This window comes from Aphelocoma coerulescens, chromosome 7 (assembly GCF_041296385.1).
Source record: "Aphelocoma coerulescens isolate FSJ_1873_10779 chromosome 7, UR_Acoe_1.0, whole genome shotgun sequence".
Lineage (NCBI taxonomy): Eukaryota > Metazoa > Chordata > Aves > Passeriformes > Corvidae > Aphelocoma > Aphelocoma coerulescens.
This window is the reverse complement of record NC_091021.1, coordinates 33,663,743-33,687,833: the sequence shown is the minus strand read 5'-3', so window position 1 is coordinate 33,687,833 and position 24,091 is coordinate 33,663,743. Positions and strand designations below refer to the sequence as shown.

The following is a 24,091-nucleotide window of genomic DNA, read 5'->3' as shown; positions in this document are numbered from 1 at the left end:
ACCTTGAGTTTCCTCTTTCAGAAGTTACAAATGCACAAAATGATAGCCTTATGAAGTGACCAAGTAGTTGCTTGTCTACACAGCAGATCAGTTCCTGAGCTAAAAATAAAAAATCAGGAGCAGTCCCTTACAGCATCTGATTAATTTCTCTTTTTTACTTATATAGGGAAACGTTTAAATATTATGAAGGACAGGATAACATAAATGCCAGTTGAGGAACAGCAGTTGGTTTTTTAAGAGGCTCTAATATTTGTGGGTTTAAGTTCTTTTCTCACATTTGAAAGGATCCCAGCTATTAATATGAGTTCATCCCCATTTCAGAAGACTCCTAGAAGCTTAAACAAGTGCACTGAAAAAGTTTGTGTTTGTAAACATTTATTCTTTTGAACTGAAAAAGGCTTGCATCAGCACACATTGTACAGACTTGCAAATTACACAAGTTGAAAAAAGTTTTGTTTCATTTATGTGCAATGAATCTTTAATGTCCAGTGAGCATCTGCAAATGATGAAAACTTAAACCATTAAAAAGGTTTCCAGCACTTATCAAACACAATTATCTTAGCGTGAAAAGGAAGAGAAAGAGACCCATACTGGTGGGAACACAATTAAAGTGCAAACATTTTGTCACTTGTATGAAGATACATGAAGTTTCTTCACACTTTTGCTAAAAAGAAATATTAAAATGTGATTCAGTGAACACTTAGCCTATTCATATTCCCCTTTTAGTAATTATTAAATTTGCTGGATCAGAAGCAAATTCTTCAAGGGTACAAACTTGTAATTTCTTTTGACATTGTTTGAATGTATTGCAAAAGAAAATGACCACCTAAGGAGTTAGCTACTAAAATGATATTCTTTAAAAAAAAACAGAAAAAGAAGAAAAGTAAGAGAAAGAAAGAAAAAAAGAAGAAAAAGGAAAAAAAAAGAAAAAAAAAGGAAAAAAAGAGAAAAAACCCATAAGGGACAAAGAACAGGTTAACTTGAAGATCTTGGGTAGTTTGCTAGAAAATGAATACAATTCCTTGAGAATGGTTCTCTTTTCCCCTCCACCAATCCTCAGGTTCCTGCCTTGGAATGGACAGCTGTGTGCTGGCTGTGAAAAGGGATTATAAAATACAAATCTGCATATGGATTTTTATGAACATCTGCTGTACAATAGAACTTTGGATCTGATACAAGATTTCAAAAATATAAAACAAAACTACTATAAAAGTAGGGGGCATTTCAGCAGCATTCCTTACAGAAAGCTGCTTGTCGCAAAGATGATTCCTTGCTATTGTCTGGAATTAACTCTGTAAATTTTTTTCTTCATCTTGCTGGATTCACTGGGCTATTTATTCTTCAATGGCAAATGTCATGTGACAAAACATCCCAGGAGTCTCTATGAAGAGAACAGAAACCCCATGACATCAAACCAATCAAGGAGGGAGGACATGGAAGTAGTAAAGGCCGAGTGTCCAGCGGTGTAACTGCTACTGCGAGCTGGCCCTCTCCAGGACGTGGAAGTCGTAGTGCTTCTTGCTGGTTCTCAGGCGGAACTTGCTCACTGAGGTACTGCTCTGTCTCTTGAGCGCGCTCTGCGCGGCCGCCATGGTGGGGAAGGTGGCCAGAACCGTGTAGGTGGACGCCAAGTCCCCGGCCCGGGGTGGCTCTGTGCCCCCACCGCCGTCCCCACCGCCGCAGAGCCGCCGCTGCTGCGTCTGCAGGCACTGGGAATCCCTCAGCCACCGGATCTTGGCACCCACTTTCAACAGTTCCCCAAAGAGTTTCTCTGCTTCCATACGAGTTATGCCTTCTGGCAGTTCAGTAATTTCTAGAACTTTTCCCACAACTGAAAGAAGAAAAACAGTGAATCAAAATTGGTCATTGCACTTAATGATACAACACCCACAGTGGAAAATGACTTATTTCATACTTGTATTTCCATTTGGCTGATACCAAATCTGCTTTGCCTTCCTCATATTCTGGAGAGCCTTTGGTCTCACAGTTAGCACTGCTTACAAATACAATTTGCTTATTTGTACAAGTGTGCAAATAAAAGCAGGAACTACAAAAAGGGTCCTCAGAACAAAGAGGGGAAAATAAGAAAATCATCAACAACTCATTTTACCGCAGTTTTGAGAACTCACTATAGCATCTCACTGGCCTTGCCTGGTAACGCTTCACACATCACCATGCCAAAAAAACTAGTCTGTCTTCTCTCCAAAAAAATCCTCTCCACTAAATCATTAGAAAAAATGGACTTATCTGTAACTTTCTTTGAAGAGCTGACAGTAGATAACACTTGCAGCAAAAATTCCTTCCAGTAAAGGTATGAAGATAGATGCCATCAGATTTTATTTGAATGACATCTTTACCAATTCCAAGGCGCTGATCTGTAGATCTCCTAGTATGTCCCCCAAATCCATGTGCTTATATATAATAGAAAGGGAAAAACTAAAAAAAAAAAAACCAACTCCAAAAAGCACAAACTAATTTGTGGTTTATGTCAAATTTCACTTGTTATGCCAGTAAAAGGAAGCAGGGGTGTGTATAATTAATATTTAATGTAACAATATCATAGAACTTAGGTCCAGTAAACTGACAAACTTGATCTTTCTTTTAGTACTCTCCAATCCTGAACTTCTCTGGTCTTCTCTCCAGCCTTCAAAGCTACACTTCTCCCACTTAACCTCCCTTTCCTCCTCTCTCCAGATCGTGTCTGCCTCTCCCTCCTTATATGTTTCCAGTGTTTGCCATGTCTGTTCCTGTGCAATTACTCTTCACTCTGGCCCTTCTCACCTGTGCTTTTCTTATACATTCCCAGCCCATCACCATAATTCATTTTTCTGGAAGACTGTGTCAGTCCGCAATTCCATACCTGGTTCTCCTGCACCGAGATCTGCTGAAGCAGCCTTCTTTGCTGTTTTTTTTCCCCTGTTCCCATGTCTGTTTCCAGGCTGACACTGGAAAGATTGACATAAAGGGTGTACTTAAATAACAATCCATCTTAAAATTTCTAGTCAGCTCAGTGAAAAGCAGTGCAGAGGAATGTCTGGAAAATAACCTGCACTACCACGGGACAGAGAAAGTTTTCCCATCCAGTTTTAGTTATTGAGTTTTATAATCCTACAGTCAGGCACATTCAATCCTTCACTACAGAAGAAAGAGAGGCAATGATGGGGGGAAAAAAAAAATCACCTTGAATCATCTTGGAAGAACACCCCCCTGCCCTAGTCATCACATCCTCTAGCTGGCATTGGGTAGAACTGAGCAAGGTAGAGGCAGAGGGGGTCTGCGTGTCTCAAAAATTATATGGACAGGAAGACTTTTCAACTTTGCTAACACCAATATTTTGGGTTTGTTTTTCTTACAAGGAACAAACCCACTCTTTGTTCAGAAATTACTGCATGTATTTTGTACTTTTTTAGAAATGGTTACTAGAATAAAAGAAAATCCTTTTAGCAAAGGGTCCCCTTTAGATTTTTGGAATTAGCTATAGTGAATTGCTTAAAATAAAAAAATCCATAATCTACCTTGTGCCTAAAAGCCAAAGTTCAGATAAATGTTTCTCACTTTTTTTTAATACAACAAACAAGAACAATGGGGAATATTGACACAGAATAAAACTTATTGCAAAGCAAGCACCTTCCACTCAATTACTCTGCAAGAGCAGTAACACATTCCCCTATTCAAGATGGTTGTAATGGTAGTCTTGAATTGTTTTTTTTTTCATTGTTGCCGTGAGATTGTTCTCTTTTAATACCTGTTGGCTTGTTACTTGTCCACGTAATAAAGATGGATTGTATTGCAGGGGTTGGCCAAGCAATGGGTATCTGGCATCTCCTTAAAGAGAAAGGTAATTAGAAGGGTTTTTCTTTTACAGGAAATCTTCCTCCAAGTCCCTCTCACACTGAGTATGTTACACAGAAGAGAAAGCAGAATTGCACAAAGCTGAGTGTCTGGCTGGGCTAACAAACTCAGAGCTGCCCTGATTCCATCAGTGTCAGTCAGCCACGTCCTGATCCCAAGGTGAAAAGGTACAAGCTTTTTGGTATTTAGGGATTACACTCAAAGTTTTTCTTCACTGCAGTCTTAGATAAGTCCTTTTGTTTCAAAATGAGCTTAATAAATCTAAAGCTCCTCTCAGCATGCTAATTTAGTCATTTTCGTGGTTATAGCCCTGATTAGAGCCAGGTCCCTCTTCACACTCCTAATATGTTACAAGGATCCACAAAGACAATGCACTAGACAATGCACTTTCAGTGATCACAGCAGACTGAGGGAGCTAAGAGGTGTGCTTCAAACAGGCCACCTGGAATTTTTACATCATCAGAATACAAAGCAATGACAAAGATTATGCAACAGGTAAGACAAAGACAAGAAAGTAAGGTTCTCTTTATCAATAAGAGAGACATACAGAATTTTCTGTAAGTTTAGATTTAAAGTAAATCTTTCTGTAAAACAGACTTGTTAATTCTGAGTTTGGTAATTTTACCAGGATGCTTTTACTCACTGACAAAGGGGGTTTATATAATTTTTTTTAAACATTATCTACTATCCCATCTCAGTGAAAACTCCCCATTTTCTGTCTTTCTGTTGACATGGCAGCAGAGGATTGAAATTCTTCTACAAGGAATTTTTGTGACTTTGGCTGGGTCCTATCTGAAATACTAACTGAGCTACAGTCCTGGCTAGAGGGCTCTATCCCATCATGCTTGTTGTTCTACAGAGGAATGAAGAATACATGCTTAGGCAGTGGTTTGATTCAGTGCATTATCAACTAATGATTTATGGTTAAGACTTGAAGCTAAATTCTAGCAAACATTTTATTAATATTTTCAATGCTGAAATGGGAAACTTAACACTATGAGAAAGTCAATGTGTTATGGAAACTCACACTAATGAGGAGATGAAAAGCCTTTGAAGATATGGGGGACAGTATCAGTGCAGAGTGATAAGGTGAAATTTAAAATGATGCTTGACTAAATAATTTTGGTGATTCTGCTTCAATAGCAATACTACTAAAGTGAGCCACGCTCATCAGAAAGTCCTCATGCAGCTTCTATTATAAAACATTCACATAGAAACCACACACACATTTTAGTTAACTAGAAACATACCTTGTCCAGGGACAAAAGGTCTAGAAAACTGGGACACAATAGAAAGAGGTGTCAGTGTGGGACGGATGTTCTTCATGTTTGACAGCTGGGCTGGTGCTGGTGATTGGGCCGGTGAGGTGACAGGGCTGCCCAGTTGAGGACTATGCTGCAACTGGAATAAATGACATGTTAGGGTTTAAAAAGTACTACTTGAACAGGCTGAACAGCACCCACAGCCTTCAAAGACTTAAATGAAGTTAAAATAGCTCTATTAAGTATCATCAGAGCAAGATTTTTATTCCCCAAAAAGAACTTTTGAAAAAAATACAGAATTTATGCATATTTTAAGTCATCCTGGAGAAGCAAACCAGCACCTCCTACCTGTGCCGCACCGTCTAAAGTGCTGAGTTCCGTGGCCTTGTGCCCGCGGGGGTGATCACAGTAGTACTTGCCGGGTTTCCTCTGCGGAGGTGACGGGTTCCGCGGCGCGGCACTGCCGGGCACGTTGAGCTGCATCATTACCACCCCCCCGGCGGGCGGCGGCGCTGCGGCTGCAACACAGGGAGCCACAGGGCACAGTCAGCACACAGGAAAAGGGGAAGTAACATAAGGATTTTGCTAAAGAAGCTGCTGATTCTAGAAAACTGGAGCAGTATCTTCTGTACAATTACATTTCCACTATCAGCTACATCTGCAATAGTTAACTTGGAGAGGGCTTCCCAGAACAAGAGATAGTGGAACCACTGAAACTCATTGCTGAGAGTATTTCTGAAAGAAATCACTACTTCTTAGTAGGTGACAGTATTCAGCATTCAGTGCAGCTTCTGTCAGAGCCATGTGTTGCAGAATGTGATATTAAGCGAAAATATTTAAAACCAGAAGTTTCCTAGTTAGTTTTACACGATGTACAGCAATGCACTCAAAATATTTCCTCTGATAGGATGACATGTGTCAGAAAGGTCTGGGATCAACCTTTAGTCTAGGCACGCCTACCCTCACTTACAAGTTCTCTCTAGGAATGCTTTTCTGGGCAGATACTGCAAACTGATCCCAACACCCTGTCCCACTTGGGTACTGCAGTAGCCACAGAAACACCAGAGGCAGGGGAGAACACCTGAACGTCCAGGAATGTTCCGCAAGGTTTCATGTCAGGAACTGTGAGGAGAGGCTGCCCAAGAGATAAACCATCTCCCCCCTCTGCCCCAGGTAATTTATATAATGTCCTTTTTATTTGTAAATGGTTGTTTGCAATTTTTTTCTCTGCTCTACCCACTGTTTACAGCATTTCTCAGAAACCACAATTAAAACACACGGTTTAAACATCATTTAATCATCCATCTTTAAAGCAGTATTCTGCAACTTTCTCAATTTACTGCCACATCATAGCATCAGTGAGGAGCAGTCAGATACAGATTATAAAACGCGTTCATCTGGTGTTTTTCATAATGGACTATTGTTGTCACTACCCCTGGGCTCCACAAAAAGAGACTTCTTCAAAAATCAAACCAAACAGTGTAGAATAAGGAACGCACAACATTAAAACTACATTAGCTTTTGTAAAGTGTATTTGGAAATATTTATGATATGGGTAACTGAATTATCAATGTTTTCACATCTATACTTTCTTTTTAATGGCAAGAAGTTTTACCCGTGTGTTACAGATTGACCTGAAGCATAAGATATCTGGCCAGCTTTAGCAGAGGATATAAGTTAAGGAGTCCCTGCAAGAGCCACACTGTGAATATTTCTGTTTTATTGCACAGCAGAATAAAATACAAGTCTGTTTATGACTTCTACATAATCAGAATAATATACAACACAACAGTTTTCCACTGGTAAAGCCATAAACTTATCTAGTCCCTATGTGTAAACCTGAGATATACCAAACACCTATATACCCACTACATTTAACATACAAAAATGGGTTTCATTTTACTATTCTATGCATATATTTATATGCATTATAAATTATAATCATTTACATCTTAGTGGTTTATATACAGTATTTCATTCTGCAACACTCTAGCATACTCTTTTTGACCTAGCTCTGTTCTGTGAGAACGGAACACCCAACAATAAACATATTTGTCTTTTGAAACATTTACAGCACCATCTCTAAAAGAGTGTCAATCTGAAGTGCAATTTAAACTGCAAAAGAAAACTTTATACATTCAGAAAACCTTGTTTTTTCTTTTGCTTCTAGTACCCCAGCATTTCAGTAAATGAAAATAAATGGAGTTATTTTCCTAAACAAGCATCCTGACAAAATGAAGTGTCATACAGTGCATAAGTCAGTTTGCAGACACTTTATGACCTGACAAATCCCGTGAGAGGGGACATGCAGAAATCCTTCAAAGCCTCCCCAGATTTACAGTCTGGTCCCCCGTAACACAATTCTGCTACTTGTCTGTGCACCTGCTCATTGGCCCTACCTCAGAGGCCTTGATTCAGCATCTCAATGCCTTTACTTATTGAAAGCACAGGTTTTGATTTGTTCTCTCAGAATTTGCTCCCCTTCCTCATAGTGGGCTTTCTCCTTCCTGAAATTTCCTTAAACCACAGTTTACAGGTCTGAACCAGGCCATGAAAACTGCACAAAACCAGCACTTTCAGCATAGACTGGGAAGGCAGAAAAACAAACTAGTGTGAGGCCCACTTTATACATTCTGAAATTACAATCTTCCAGAATTAAAGACAAACTTGAAGCAAAATGGAAACAAAACCAAACCTGCCCACAAACTGCTAATCCAGCTATCTTGCCACTTAACTGCATGCTATCTATTTACTAATAAACAGGTTCTAAAAATGCTTTAGAGATAAATGTTTGTAAGAACACCACATATGTAGCAGAATGTAGGTCACTGACCTAGGGTTGTTTAATCTAGTGCTTGCTTGCAAAATACTGAGATAGCAGAGTTTGAGATTATCCCTTTTTTACCAACCAAGCCTCTAATGTATCAAATTCCCTACTGGTAAAATAAAGACAGTGCCACTGTGGTCACAGGATTGTTCTGTAATCTCTCGTTTGGAGGCTAACTCTAGTGCTCTTATTTTCCTGACCAGTCCATCAATTTTATGGTAAGACCTTCAGAGTTTTAAGTGTTTGGATATAAACATTTATAAAGGTTTCATGGATTGACAAGCTCTATGTCAACACTGCTTTCAAACACATTGAAGCTTCTATTTACACACCTTTTAAAAATTACACAAGTATTTTGTAGATCAAAACATTCTGAACCTAAGTGTTTCTGCTGAGTAACATTTACCTGCTGAAGGTGGCCTCCAGGCCACCCCCATGCAGCCATTGTTTCAAATAAGTTCCACATTATCATTTTAAAAGATACAATAATAGCAATGCAGATGAAGAATTTAAAAATCAGAGATGGCACTCAAGTTGCAGTTGTTCTAGCAGTTAGCCATGAAACCAATCTGAAAATTTACAGTAAGTTCTAGACAGAATGGCTTAGATGAAAATCCCAATAAAATATACCTTTTTTTGGCTGCATGATGGAAAGACCAGTGGGTGAACTTTTACATGATGAGGGTGGAGACACTATGCTGTAGTGCACAATGGAAGCAGCCTGCTGTGGCTTTGACTTGGATGAAGGTGGCAATAATGTAGGAGGTGATGGCTTCTGACTTGAATGGTTGCTATAAACTATGAAAGTAAAAGCAGTAAATAAGGCTGCCATAAAAACAAAAACACCTCACACAGCTTTGAAGTACTTTCGACTTACCAGCAGGTCAAAAAGCTACCCCAGAACGCTGAGTTTCCAAACTCCCCTCAAGACTTCTTAAGAAAATCACTGCTCCTACTCTGTTAACTGATATCTAGACCAGTTCTTGAGTAGAAGAGCCAAGTAGGCTGCTTCCAATATGTACCTCACTCCTTCTGTCAAATAGAAACCCAAATTTCAAAGTTTTCAGACCTATCTGGCTATTCAGGAAAGGATAGAAGTGATTCTGCTGCCAACAGCCAACGTATGGTTCCCATGTCTGTCTCAACTCACCAGTAGACATGCAAGGCATTATGATGTATGTTATTGGATTTTAAGAAAGTAACTTGAGATATTTCAAAGATAAAAATACTTGACATTTCAAATTAAACTGCCTCAGGGTTAAAAACGGAAAATAAATTCACAAATGGAACAAAAGAGGAAATAGAATACAGCAGTTAATTCTAAATCAAACCCTTAATAGCAAATATCCAATCACCCAGCATAATAATTGGTACACATTTTTTAAGCTTATCAATAGAAGCTTTATTCCAACCTGCACACTGCTGTCCTTGAAGCTGCTGAGAGTTGCATGGCGATGATGTTCTAGGAAACTGTATCTGCTCTGATCCAGGAGGCTGCAGATATCCTACAGATGAACTGTAATAACAAAAAAAGAACATGACTAACAGGCATTTATGCTACACTCATTTAATCACGACTTCTGCATTTGCTGTCTACATGTACTGCAAATCACTGAGCTTTTGTTAATTTTAAATCAGTAATATTCCCACCTACCCCTGAATTCACTCATTCTTCGGAAGACTGAAGTTTCACACCTCTTCCTTAGCAAAAACACATGCCCTGCCTACACTGAGAAGCTGTACTAATTCACCTCTTTTGATATACTATTTTTGTGTCCATAGCTCTATATCAGCATAAAGATATGCAGAATAATAATAATAAAAAGACAATTTGTTGTCTTGCTCACTTAAGCAGGATTGGATCTCAGCTAAGTGATCCCCACAGCCCCTGCCATGAGATTTGGGATGCAGACCCTCAGCTGGGGGCTGGTCCTGGGCAGCTGGTTCAGCACAGCAAAGCACACAGCTCTGCTCCAGGGTCCACTGACACAGCCCAGAGAGGAGAGGGCTTTTCCAGCGGGGGGTGGGAAAAGGAACATGACTCCAGGGGACAAACAACCATTCAGTTGTTTGCAAACTGTAGGAAAAGGATGACTTTAGAAGTTTATTTATGCCAGGTAGTTTTTCAGGGTAATCGGGGGAAAAACAGGTAACACACATAGATTCTATTATACCACTAATGCTCAGCCAGAACATCAGGTTGGTGGACCATAATCAGAACAGTGCTTATAGAATCCTGTACTAACAGATAAACAATCTGAGAAAAAATCAATTCCTTCAAATAGTGGAAAAAAAAGTAGGTTTAATCCTCTTGGACCTACTATTTTTACCTATGTTGTCAAAACTTTGTTCCATCCTTTGTCCCATAGTTCACTTATATAATTTTAAGATTCCCTTCCATTAAAGCAGACAAAATCAAGTGAAAACTAACACAAATGCTCTCACACAGCTTCTGATCTGCCTACTGATTCTAGTTTTCAGCAGTGACCTGTAGGTTTGACACTTTCAGCTCCTGCAGAACAGCATTCTGCTTTCCTTGTTCAAGTGCTGCAGCATAACTATTCTGATGAAAGCAAGATGCTGTCATTAGTTGCTAGTTTGATCTGAATTCATAATAAATGAGAGGGACATTCTAAATTACACAAAAGATCAAGCAATCAAACATAATTCAAAAGAAGTCTGGGATTATGCCTACCTGTGACTTCACTGAATCTCAAATATAATAACTACAGAAAAGGATTAAAAAACCAGCAGATACAAAGAACAAGAATTCAGATTTAAGCAAGTGAAGCCATGTGGCGATGACAAATACTACTGAAGTCTCTGCACTCTCAAAAGGATGAACAAGCTTCATACTGTTGCTGCTTGTTTAAAAGCTTCCAGGTATTTTTAAATGCTGCTCATTTCTAAGTTCAAAAAACTAGGGAAAGAATAATTTGTAGCAAGCATTAATCCTAATGAATTCTCCTAGGTACTTGCCTATCTGTTCTCAAATAGACTGCTTTGGGGACACAGATGTATATTCAGGGAGGGCTGTACATGCAGACCAATTTGCTGCTACCAAGGTAGGTGAAAAAAAAGAAAAGAAAAAAGGTTATTTATCAAACAAAAACCAAGTTTCTATACTTGTTTCATAGCCAGCTTGGTGCCAGCAGGCCTCATCTACAACACAAAGCAAGCTAAGCTTTTTCCATACAAAGTTCCAAAAAAGAAGTCACTCTTTTTCTGGGATTCAAATTATTTTTCCTCTACACATTATTAATGTAATATCTTTGACAAAACCAGTGAATATAGATAGTCATCTTAAATATTACTGCAGAAAGACTGAGTTGCTGAACACACTGGTGTTTCATGGGTAAGAAAAGGAATGCAGAAAATTTAAGAGGTGGAACTGCGGTAAAGTATTGCTGAAAGTGCTGTGGAGACAACGTTTTCCAGTCCAACAAGTATGTCCCAGTTAAAGCAGTACGGGTTGTTTCACTTAATTGCATATGAGCAAAAATAAAGAGAGTGCCTGTAAGTCTGCCTTTAAAACAATAGCTTTAATATCTGCATTACTAAAAGCAGATCCTGTCAGTTCTTACAAAGCTACTAAGCCCAGCTGCTAAGAAATCAAGTATCACTTAAACTCACCTTAGATTATTCTGTTGACCTGATGGAATGACACTGTAGTAGACTGGCATTCCTGTGGTGGGCAGTCCTTGACTGGACTGACTGGGAATTATGACAGGCTGCTGATATGTCTGCTGGGGCACTGCTTGGGAACCTTGAGGCACCGAAACCTGCAATGGGCAGCACAGTAAGATTTTCTCCTGCAGACAATATTTCTTTCTGACTCTTGACCATCACCCAGTTGATACAGGACTTAAAAAAAAACCAGCAGGAACTGAAAGATCCCTTGGAGTTCTCAAAATCCAGAAGAATAGTGGTAACAGTGGTTAAAATAACAATATTAAAAAAATTATTTAAATCTTCTTCCCCCAAAATGGAGATGTTGGCTCCAAGGGACTCCATGAATCAACAAGATATTTTCTCTACAATAGAAAGTGGGGTGGTGGGAAGGAAATGTTCTGAGCTTTTCTTCCCCACCCTCTGAATTGGGGACGGAAACCTTACGAACTTTTCTTCCCCGCCCTCTGAAACGCAACTGACCCAGCACTTGGCTTTCAACAGGACTAGAACTTGTGCACTTGTGACAGACTTTCTTCTCACTTCAGTTGTGGGTTTGTATTGTTTAATTTCTATCCCCAAAGTGACTTTGACACCTGCTTGCAGCTTTCTACCATTTCTACCACAAAGCAATGGACTTCAAGAAAACCCCAACACTCAAACCCACAGAAGAGTCATTGGAAAGTTTTGAATACATTACCCACCTGATAAGATGGCACTGAGGGATATGGAACAATCACACCTTGAATTTGATTCCCAATGTTGTTGTGTTGGCCACTGACTAGATTTTGATTCTGAGACTGCTGAACTCCAACTAAACCCTGGTAGTTTTGCTGCTGGTTGGGCAAAATCTGGTAACCTGAAATTATACATTTAAATCTTACTTTGAAATAATGAACACATTTTAAGCATAGTTGCCTATGTGAAAATATGTATGTAGCATTTTCCAATAGCTTGTTTAATCTGGCAACTTCACAACAGTTGAACTTATCATGCATATTAAAAGAAGCCAACATTAAAATTAATAGATTTATTCATCTAGATTCAGCATGAAATACTATCCATACTGTTTGCAATGCTTCTCTCACATGCACTATTCATTTACACTCTGGGTTACATGCATTAACACCTTGATTTGACAGGTGAAAGCTGAAAGCACTTGAACAAAGCATGCTAGACAGGATCAAACCCAATTCATTGTCTGGTATTGTGAACAAGGCCATTCCAGGTACTTTAGTTTGGAAAATCTACATATGCAAAATTCAGCTTGTACCTGAGGTGCCCCAGGGGTCAGAGCATCATGACTGCAATTCAAAACTAAATCGGACTTCAGGAAAATTTGCATAAGGCATGTGTGCAAATCTTCCAAAGGGGCAATTTCTACTGAAATCTGTAATGCTAAAACCAACTGGGGACTGAGAAAAATCTTCCAAGTTCAAGCCATGTTGGTACATAGTGGAAGACATTTTATAGTCAAAATTATCTTAAGGATACAAAGAAAGATTTTCACGTTCACCCCTCTACAGTGTGTCTAAAACAATTTGTTATTGCTTAAACTGGTATCCTCTCCTATCTTTCAAAAATGGCCTAAAAAACCCCACGCCACCCCAAAACCCCAACCAAACCATCCAAAGCATGAGTGCCAAACAGGAAATCTGTGCATTTATAAAGTCCAACCTAAACCCCCCTTTTCCTCGTTTTTCAAAAAGCATATAGCAGGTAACTGCTATCATGATCCAAACACATGCAGAACACAAGTTCTTTTTGTCATGTTCTGTCATACAAGTGTGCACTACTTACCATGTCAGCAAAACCCCATCACAGTCAGTGTTTCTGAGACAAAGCCAGTTATCCCTCCAGAATAACAAAACTGGGCTTGTCAAGATGCACTGACGGCAAGAAGAGTCTGTGTTTGAGTTGGACACATTCACAGCCCACTGACCTTGACATTCCCCATGCTCCCTACCTTGGCATGGAACTATAATAGAGCAAATTTAGCTGCAAAACTCACTTGGGTTTTCTTTAAACTCTGCTAAAAAAAGGCTTGGTCTATTCTGAAAGTAATTCAGTTAACATAAAACACCTTTTTGTGAGCAGCACCCACCGATGTTCATTGATTTCATCCATGCGGGGTACAATGAACATTGTGCACTAACAGCCTCAGCAGGCTCTCTATAGAAATTGCAACAATGAACACTAAAAGAAGACTGTTAATATAATCAAATATTGCTTCAGAAAATTAAAGGGAAGAAGGTTCAGTTTGTTAAAACCAAGACAGCTATTCATTAGAAACACACAACACTATAAATATTTTCAGAGGACTAGACAAAACTTCAGAACAATACATGGTTGAAGTAGGATTAGTACTTAGAATTTTTAATAACTTAAGTTTGAACTGTGCACAAAATGCCCTTCATATCTGTAATAAACAAAATGCTTCAACATACTTTGTTACAAAATGATCTGTGGCCCCTAAAAAGCAGCAGAATGAGAAGTTGTGGTGTTGACAGACCCAATCAGTGCACTGCAGTCTGAACCCCTCATGTCCCAGAAATTGTAATAGACCTGTGAGTAGTTCTGCAGCCTTTTCTGGCACTTCCAAAGACAGACACAATCAATTCTGCAAGCAGAAGGAACTGGAACAATACAAATTGGCTGCCACGAAGGTTCCCCAGAGCGTTCCAAAGAATGCTCTATTTTTAGCTGCAATTTCACCTCTGCATGGAGTGGGCTGACAGAAATGCAACACTCAGCACAAACCCCACACCTGCCACAGCAGATTGTCCCATTACACAGAAATACTCAAACTGGAGGTAAAAAAAGGAGCAGGTTTCTTAATATTTCCATAATTCAAAAGAAATCACAGTTAATATAAGAAAGTTAACTTACAGAATATAGAAATATATTTTCTGAATAATGCATTAGGAGTGAGAAACTGTTTATTCAAGAACAGAAAAGCAAGCACAACCACTTGGTTAACAAGCTGGGAGTTGATGAGCTTGGTTATAACTATTAAACTACAGCTACTGTTATAACTGGAATAGTTTTATTCCCTGCTGTGAAGCAGAAGGCAGTTGATGTTCCTACAGGAACTGTAGTTCAGGTAAGATTTTTAAACAACCTGTAGTTAGGCCTCATGGTAACTGGGCTCACATTATCATGGCAATCAGAAATGCCTTTTTCTTAAGGAGAGTTTTCTTCTCCCAACATCTTTTGGGCAACGAAAGCATTTTTATTAAAAGTGAACCCCCCAAGTATTTCACCTGAAACCCCTTTAAAAAGGAAGCCAGGAAGCAGCTGAAAAAGAGACCGGTTCACTGTGAGAAATGTAAACCTCTCAGACAGTGTTACGGCCCCGAATCCAACAGCTCATCAATAGTCAGGCCACTCCTCAACATTAGACCAGAAGTGGCTCCAGTTGCCATGCTCTCAGAAGCTGTCATCTTTTATCTGAATTTGTGTTTGCAAAGTTATTTCATAGTTAGTAACCACTTTCTGAAATGAATAAACCCCACGGCTTTTATGTAATGCAAGATTTGTAACTCTCATTTTTGCCCAGGCACTTTGCTGTATGAGCCAAGTAACGTGGTGCCTTTGGCTCAAAACCACACGTTGCTAATAAGCATCAACCATTTCAGGTATAGCTTTGTGTCAAATTAATGCAAATATCAGTGGTTTAAAGTAAATTAAAAGAGAGAGAATTTTCAAATACACCATCTTATGAGGTGTTTCCAGAACAGATAACATGACATGGAACCATCTATTTCTAAAAGGCTGATTCAAATTTGCCTATAAAGCATTAAATGAGCCAGCAAGAGCCAGAGAGCAGTTTGGAGATTTTCAGTTAAACACTAATTATGCAGTTTCTGATAAGATCCTTCTTTCTCCATTAGTGCTGGTAAACACCAAGTAACCAAACACTGAATAGAATTATTGTCTGGACTATCCCCATACTACATAAACCTGATCCCTTGATGTCAGAGTGCAGGTACAAAACACGTGATCAAAGCAGTAAAGCAGCTTTCTGCACAGCTTGCTTATTTTATTTCTTTCAGGACAGAGAGGGAGTTTATCTGCTGACACTTTTCACCCACAGGCAGTGAAATTCAATTAAAATATAAAGAGCTAAAAACATACAAGAAAGGGACTTACCTTATAGCAACCAGTTCATCCCTTTGCATCTTATCACCCATGCTTTCCAATTCAGACTGGTTTGTTTGGGTACAAATGTACAGTGAGCTCTCTGAGTTAGGGAGTTTGTGTGCTATTCACACAGGGTGTCCCTGCAGTGGGAAGTAATCCCCCTTGAGCCTCAGACTTTTTGCTATTAAGTAGTCTAGGTATTAAAAATTCTGAGGAAGGAAAGCAGGTTGTGTAATACAGTTGGGTAACACATCTCTAACACCAGTGGATAACACAAGTTGCAAAACCAAGAAATTGCTTTTCCTTTGAAAAAAATCTTTGTGAACTGCACCCTGAATAACTCCAAGTGTTGCTACTACGGGAGCACTTCCTAGAAGTGCAGAAGAGGAGCTATCCCTCTGACATTCTACTTCATAGGACATAAATAAATCCAGTTAATATTTGTAAAAGCTAATCTTTCATCCTGTTTCTGTAGAGCAACACATATTTGGGGCAGGGGGAGGAATTAAAAAAGACCTTCCTGAAGGAAACTCAGAAGGATGTTATATATTCAACTAAGAGCTGGTATAAAAGCCTGGTCTTTAAGGATCTCTGCCTCCAAACATCACTAGTTACTTCTGAAAGTTTTGACCATGAGTCAAGACATTACTGAGAAGTAAATTTGTTTCAGGAATACAAATCTTATTGAAGAAGTCATAACAATATTTAGACAGATTGTCAGAATAATGGTAGCTACAGTTAAAATTTGTAAGGGAAAAAAGACAACAAGAAAGGAAGGAGATGGAAATGAAGCTTGCTAACATTCATAGAAGGGTAACTCAGACAGTTGAAAAGTCTTTACTAAAATAGTTAACCACGTAAGTCTCATTACATATTCCATCCAATACCCTGATCTCTTTAATCATAGGACAGAAAGACAGAGTAAAACAGTATCACCAATATCTTCTGCACAGCACTCTTTTCATGCCACAGCATCTAAGATTAGTATCTTCAGCTTAGAACTTTCAGTTCAGGTACATCTCTGCAATGTTACATCATTTAAAGGTACTAATTCATCTTACTTTGCAAGTTACTCAAGTTATTAGTTACTAAGTTACAATTTTTTAAAAATTATTAACTTTAAAATTTTAAAAATCCTGTAATTAAAGTTACAGCATGAGCTACTCAAAAGAATGGCTCGAATGCCAAGTTTCATGCACAAGTGACTCAAATTTTTCCACCTTAAGTTAGTCACACTTTGTATTCTACATCTGAACTTGTATTTGATTTGAAATTTTACAGCAAAGTAAGTTTAAAAGGAAAAACCAGGAGAAAAACCACATGAAGTGTTCTAATGAAATGCTGGAAGAGTTGAACAAACCTGTCTGCTGGCCAGGCTGTGGCAGGGCCTGGTTCTGCTGCGTGCTGTAATGGACAGAAACAGGGCGGTACTGTTGGCTGGAGTGCGGGTACTGGTTGGGGGTACAGTAACAAGGTGGCATCTGAAAAGGAACAATCAGAGGTTCACTACCTGCATGCAGCTCTAGAGAAGGCAGACATCTAAATGCAAAATGCATAAAACAAAGATCCAAAACTTGTTAAAAGGTGCAATGGATGTTAAATAGTTCAGCAATTCAAAAATCACTTATACTACATAAATACCCTCTTTAACAGCCACTTTCTCTACTTTCCTTGTAAAAGGAACACTCCAATTTCCACCAAGAGGCATTTGAGAGACAAGAAAACTATGCAGAACATGAGTTTTACCAGCTGCAAGTAAATAGGAAAACCTGTGTGATTGTTGCTCCTCAAGTAAACAGAAGTCATTCATTACAAAACACATACCCCAGAAAAACCCCAACCCCTCAACAAAAGCACAGAGCTGCAGTTCTGCAGGGAGCCCCAGACCATATGAAAAGGTGCCGAGTAGAAGAGCAGGGTCAGTTTCTCACTGCAGCTTTCGGGAGGCTGGAAGGAGCCGTGGTACCTGTGGCACGGGCTGCTGCACGTATCCCTGCTGCGGGAGCACGGGCTGCGCCACGGGGTGGCCGGGGCCCGAGTAGGCCGGGGCCGGCGCGGGCTGTGCCGAGGGCGCTGCGGCGGGCGCGGCCGTGAGGATGTAGCCGGGCTGCTGCGGCGCCGGCAGCACCACGCTGGGCTGGAACAGCGCCGGGGCAGGCTCGGCGCCTTCGGCCGGGGGCTGCCGCGCGAGGCTCAGGTGGCTGAACTGCGATCCCAGGCTGTCTTGCTGCAGTCGTGGGAAAAACAGGAAAAAAATACATTTGCAAATGCACATTCAAGGAAAAATAAATAAAATAGCCAAATACGTCAGTAAGTTTCAGACAGCATGTCTCGCATTACTGTGCATTAGCAACGGCAGCCAAAGAACAACGGCAAAGAAGATGGAACGGTAGCAAATTATCTTCAGGGCTGACAGCAGGGGAGAACATCCCATGTTCAGACTTCACTATTTTCACTGCAAATATTTTGCCTTTTGGATTACATCTGCTTTTGTCTACTTATTGTGAGAATTCATTTGTCAAAAAGAAAGTTCAGGATTTGTGTCACTAAAATTTTCTGATTGGACTCCAAAACTTGAGTGAAAACATCTAACCCCAGTTAAAATAGCAGGATGCATTAGTATTGCTGAAGTAAAGTTTTGGTTTTGAGAGCTTAACATAACAAGGTTCCAATCCTGAGTTACAAGGTACATTCCTCTAACTTAGCTATTATTCTACATGCAAAGATTAATTATCTTTTCATCTGAAATCAAGTAACAACAGAGAGAAATGTGTTCCAGTGGTTACCCTCTATCTGTGTTTTATTAACATCTAAAAGGATGCCACTGATTGCACTGAGCACTGCAGGAGTCCTGTGGAATCTGAAACTTCTGTTACTGTAACCCCAAGCTCCTTCTCTTTACAAGCAATTCAGCATCAAATTAGCAACATCCTGGAAATTAGAAGTGATCACTAACTAGTATTGCTTTTTTTTTTTTTTTTTGCTAAATAGGAAGATTTGGTTCATATTTCAAAAGTGGACTCTCCAAAAATGCAGGAACATTAAAATTATTTCAAGACCACTTGATTTTCTCTTAGATCATCCTGAAGATAGAAATTAATCAAGAAAAAGTAAGTGCAAGCTCCATCTTTTACTGATTAGCTACATTCACATTTTGATATATTTTTTTAGTTTCCAAGCTAAAGATATTATTAATTACTGCCGGAAATATGAATTTGCACCTAAAACTTTATTTAGAATAAATACCTTTAGTATGTATTTAGTACATCTTTAAAAGCCTTATTTTCATTAGACAATAATCTGACTTTGGTATTTCATTCCTTAATGGTGCCTATTAAACACAACTATAATGCTTTTCTACTTTGGATTTTACATTCAGCTTTTCCAAATCCTGAGTTTAGAGAGGAGATCCTGCATGTGAGTTTATCTTAGCTCTAAATGTGTCTGAAGGATAAACCCAAGCCATACCACACTGATTTCTGTTACATTACCAGCGTAAGTAAATTCTGATCTGGTCAGTTTGTCCTGCAGTGACATGTATGGTACAAGCAGGATTAAACCCTGGAACATGGCATTCCCAATAAATGGAGAAAGCACACTCTCCTGATGCCAACTACAGAGGTGTTACACTTGGATTGCAATCCAAGACCATCAATCCTTTTCATTATGTTACATAAGCTACCATCAGCAGGAATAAATTTTTGAAACTGCCAGGGCACTTAGTATTTGAACCCATTTCCTGAATGTAAAATGCTTTGAAATTACTACAAACCTGGAAGGAGTTTCCTTCTCTGCTTTAGCGCCTTCTCAAACTCTCAACTTCAGAAATGACATCCCTATTGACTTCAGCTAAAACCGTATTTATTATAAGACATTTCTGGTTAATGTTGAAAATTAGCTATTGAACACTGGTGAGTTAACCTTGGCTGGCTCCTAAGTGCCCACCAAGCCACTCCATCCCTCCTCTAATCCTTAGCAATACAGGGGGAAAAAATATGATGAAAGGCTTATGGGTCAAGAAAAGGTCAGGAAGATCATTCACCAATTACCATTACAGGCAAAACAGATGCAACTTGGGGAAGATTAAATTTATTTATACCAATTAATAACAGAGTAGGATAGTGAGAAATAAAAACAAAACTAAAACCAGCTTCCCTCAACCCCACTGCTTCTTCCCAGACTCAACTTCACTCCCAAATCTTCTACCTCCTCCTCCAAGTATCACAAGGGATGGAGAATGGGGCTTGTGATTGGTTCCTGGTCATGTCTCTACTGCTTCTTCCTCCTCACTCTTCTGCTCCAGCGTGCGGTCCCACCCACGGGATACCGTCCTTCACAAACCTCTTCAGTGTGGGTTCTACCCAGAGGCTGAAGTCCTTCAGGAGTGGAGTGCCCTAGTGTGGGTCCTACCAGAAAACCTGCTCCTGAAGGGCTCCTCTCCAGGAGCTACAGCTCCTGCCAGGAGCCCACTCCTAAAGGCTCCAGCTTCCTTCAGAGCACCTCTGCCTGCTCTGCTGTGGGATGCTCCAAGGGCTGCAGGGTGGATATCTACTCCACCATGGTCCTTCATGGGCTTCAAGGGGAGAATCTGCTTCACAAGAGTCTCCTCCCCAGGCTGCAGGCTCTGCTCCAGCTCCTGGAGCTCCTCCTTGCTTTCCTCCCTCTGGCCTCGATTTCTGCAGTTGTTTCTCCCTCCTGTCCCTCACACCCTTTTCCAAGCACACTCAGAGGTGCCACCAGTGTGAAGGACTGACTCAGCTTGGGCTATGCAGTGTCAGCCCTGGAGCTGCCTGAAGTTGTCTCCGTCCAATGTGGGGGCAGCTCCCAATCTCTTCTGCCAGGAGCCATCCCTGCAGCTCCCTGCTCCAAAATCTTGCCACATAAACTCAACACAAGCATGCACTCAGCAGAGTATCAGAGCAGACTTTGACCTGGACTCTAGTTCAGATTCTCCCTTGGATAACAATTCTCATTTACTAAGTTTCAGTTTCACTTTGTGTGGCTTTTCTTTTTTTTTTTTCCTGGTTTTTGATAGACTAAGATATTTCATTTCCAGCTTCTACTTATTAAACAATGGATACTAGAGAAATGAGAGTGTTGAAAGTTCTAGCAAAGAGGCTACAAAAAGGTAATCTCAGAAAATCAGAGCAGCCGATCCATCAGAATGTATTAAGGTTCAGCAGAAGAGCGAGCAGACAAGGAAACAATACGAAACAATGGAAAGAGGTTAATCCAGAGACACAAAGATACTGACTGGCTAACAAAACAGCACTGAAAAACTTCCTTTACAAAGGGAAATAATGTATCTCTAAATATAAAGATATATAGATACAGCCTTAATTGCATATATTCCTGCTGAACTTAAAATGTTCCTGTCTCGGGCACTTGGGTGATGTGTCACTGTGATTGAGAGCCAGCCACTACCCTGCTATCACACAGCACTTAAACAGCCAAGCAAAGGTCAGCAGGCACCAGACATGAGCCTATGCAGGGAGCAGAGAAGAGAAGGTGTAATACCACAGAGTATTGCTGTGCAGAGGAGGCTGGCAGGAGCGGGGGTGGGTACGACACTGCAGAGTACTGGACAGGCTGGGAGGAAGGCTGCAGAGCCCGCAGAGGCTGCAGAAATAACAGGGTTATGAACAAGGTTAACACCAGAGTAAGAGAAGTGAAAACAAGTCTTTTGTAACAGAAACAAGCAACTCCAGAAGAGCAACTCACTCCACTCTCAGAAACAGAATGGATACTTCTTTTTTCCTAAGCTTAAGACTGCATAGAATGAAAACAGAAGAACACTGAGTATCTCAGTCTCCCAAAAGACTTTGCTTTATTTGTAATACACTATATTAGCTATGTCACCAAATTGCTTCTATTTAACATTTACTGTTTCCTTTAGAGAGACTAAAAACTCCACATGCATTTTAAACACAAGCTCTTTCAAAGCATCTAAAGGCAGAATGAATTTACTACTAACCATAGATTCAAACATACTACTTTCATTTATTCAACAGTACTAAAATATTTTCTCTAGATAGCTATCATTGCTCATAATATTTCAGGCAGGTTTAATTCCAGCATCCATTGAGAAGGTAATCAGAGAATTAGTACAGAACTCGTGAAGAAAACTGCAAATATTACATACACACTTCTGTGAACTAGAAAGAGTACAAATGAGACCTTTTCCAAAACAGACCAGCTCTACTGTGGTATACCCAGCTATCTGAACAGGTTTAAACAGGGAAAACAAACAAAGGTAAAGGTTTAGGTGAAGTTCTATAAGTAACTTTTCGATAAAATTTAAGAACCATCTGAAAATACCACAGGAGACTACAGCCAGTACCTTGGTGCCTGAAGTAGCTGCTGTGGAGAGGGAGAACCCTCCCTTCTCCTGCCCATACATTTTGCTTTTCTTCTCCTTCTAGGGCTGGGGCAGTCTTTAATCTGGCCTATTTTACTAAACTCTTGTACAAGACAAGGATAAAACACATCCTGTACTCGTGTGTGTGGTTTTCTGAACAGAACAGGCCAAAGTGCTACTAATGAGATGTTCATGCTGTACCAGTCCTAAGCTACTCCTTCTGTGCCATGACTCCTGCTTGTGCTGTACAGCCCAGGAATTCATCTGGCTGAGAAACAACCCTAAGACAAGAAACTCAAGGTTCCAGTTGGATTAACTCTCTTCCCAGCTGCCGACTATATTGCCCTTAGTGCCCACGTAACTCCACAGTGCAATTAGGGATGAAAGCAGAACCTCTTGTTCTTGGAAACAGAATATTTTCATACTAAAATTCCTCAGTATTTTTAAGAAAAGGCTGCCTGCCATGCTCAGGTTTGAGCAGAGCTGATAGTTCTGAGGACTGGGAGGGAAAAAGCCCAGTTACCCTTATCTGTGTGACTGTTCTTCACATGCACTGCAGCAGAATAAATAACCCCGTGCCCCTGATCTCAGAGCTGAGTGAGAGCCCAGCCCCAGTGTCCCTGGGCATGTGTTTGACAAGTGCACCTGTGAGAGGACGGGGTTTGCTCCGGGCTGGTGCTGGGCTGGGCTGGGCAGGGCTGGCTGAGGTGCAGCTCCAGGCACTTGGGTCCTAACAGGCTGCTGAGGCAGGGGAGGATTGTACACAACCGGAGTGCCATCGGGATTGAGGAACGGCTGACCTGCCCAGGGGAAAGAGAACAAACACAACCAGTTGCACCATCTAAGCTGGGAGAAAACAGACAAATATATTTATAGCAGGCAAAATGAATAAAATAATAGAATAGAAAAATAAGTGGTCATACTATTTTATATGACAGATTCATGCCAAATGCTCACAACTACATTTATAACAGCAATGACTACATGCAGCAAAAACCCAAACCATTTAAGCTAAACAAAGATACCCCAATCTTTACTTAGTGAACACAGATAAATATTACTTATATCCTACTCATCTTGAAACTTGATTTTTAATCAAGTACATCTAATATGACAGGAGTAATAAAGGAAAACCCTACTAAAAATACTGTTTTAAGGATCTTTTAAAAATTAAATCTCCTTTAATCAATTTGAACACCAATCAGAACACAGGAGAGCTTAAAGGCAAATATTTTTTGAAAATTATATAAAGGAATAGCTGCCCTGGTATTCCCATGACTGCCAATGAGATTACTGATAAAGGACTCTCTTCCCCTATATTCTTAGATTAATTGGCTTTTAGCTTTCAAAATAAATAACATAGAATTATTCTCCTATTTAATAATTTGCAACCTCAATATTACAGCAATGGGCCAGTGAAAAAGAATTGAAAAATAAACTCCATAAAAGTAAACTATAAAAAACCAGTGATTTCTTTTTGTGCCTGGGTTGGAAAAAAACCCAGACAAATGGAAGGAACAGGAGCCCGGCTGGCAAGGACCTGGGCCTACCTGCTTAGTGACATGTGTCCTGCACTGGCTTATTCTGATGCTTAAAGGGCTCAATACTAATGTAAATTTTTCTCTCCTCTGATTTAAAGATATTCTTGTCCTTTCCAGAAAGGTATAAACTGAGCCTAAAGCCTTTGTACCCTGTCAAAGCAGACTAATGCTCCTCCAGACCTCTTGGTCCCATCATATTTAAATAAAACTGCCCAACATAAAGAGGGTAACAGTTACTGAAGAAAGGACCGAGAAATTCATGGCAGACACAGAGGGAGCATGAACAGACTTGCAAAAATAAGCTGCAGCAGCTGGACTGCAGCTCATCAGGTGGTACTCAACTGAGCTTAACAGATTTCTCTTTAACACTCAAGAATTGGGAATGTTCACATGAACAGGGAGTCAGATTTTCTTATTTCCTTCTACCACTTCCTGCTAA

At 40.0% G+C, this 24,091-nt stretch overlaps 1 protein-coding gene across 9 annotated transcripts in view; it reads right to left on the bottom strand.

Moving 5' to 3' along the window:
* Positions 1 to 358: 358 nt before the first annotated feature.
* R3HDM1 (R3H domain containing 1) overlaps positions 359 to 24,091 on the bottom strand; it is a 50,686-nt gene continuing 26,953 nt past the window's right edge. For 5 of the 9 annotated variants that reach the window (XM_069021253.1, XM_069021244.1, XM_069021250.1 and 2 more), the window contains 13 exons: positions 22,757 to 22,911; positions 21,271 to 21,372; positions 17,720 to 17,980; positions 17,114 to 17,234; positions 12,315 to 12,469; positions 11,575 to 11,723; positions 9,354 to 9,457; positions 8,572 to 8,739; positions 5,463 to 5,632; positions 5,103 to 5,253; positions 3,746 to 3,825; positions 2,861 to 2,945; positions 359 to 1,831 (listed from right to left, as the gene is read on the bottom strand). In XM_069021253.1, coding sequence (XP_068877354.1) covers positions 1,473 to 1,831; positions 2,861 to 2,945; positions 3,746 to 3,825; positions 5,103 to 5,253; positions 5,463 to 5,632; positions 8,572 to 8,739; positions 9,354 to 9,457; positions 11,575 to 11,723; positions 12,315 to 12,469; positions 17,114 to 17,234; positions 17,720 to 17,980; positions 21,271 to 21,372; positions 22,757 to 22,911 — 2,060 coding nt within the window. In that variant the 3' untranslated portion in view covers positions 359 to 1,472. The remainder of the gene's footprint in view (positions 1,832 to 2,860; positions 2,946 to 3,745; positions 3,826 to 5,102; positions 5,254 to 5,462; positions 5,633 to 8,571; positions 8,740 to 9,353; positions 9,458 to 11,574; positions 11,724 to 12,314; positions 12,470 to 17,113; positions 17,235 to 17,719; positions 17,981 to 21,270; positions 21,373 to 22,756; positions 22,912 to 24,091) is intronic. The other 4 variants (XM_069021247.1, XM_069021252.1, XM_069021249.1 and 1 more) reach the window with 3 other exon arrangements.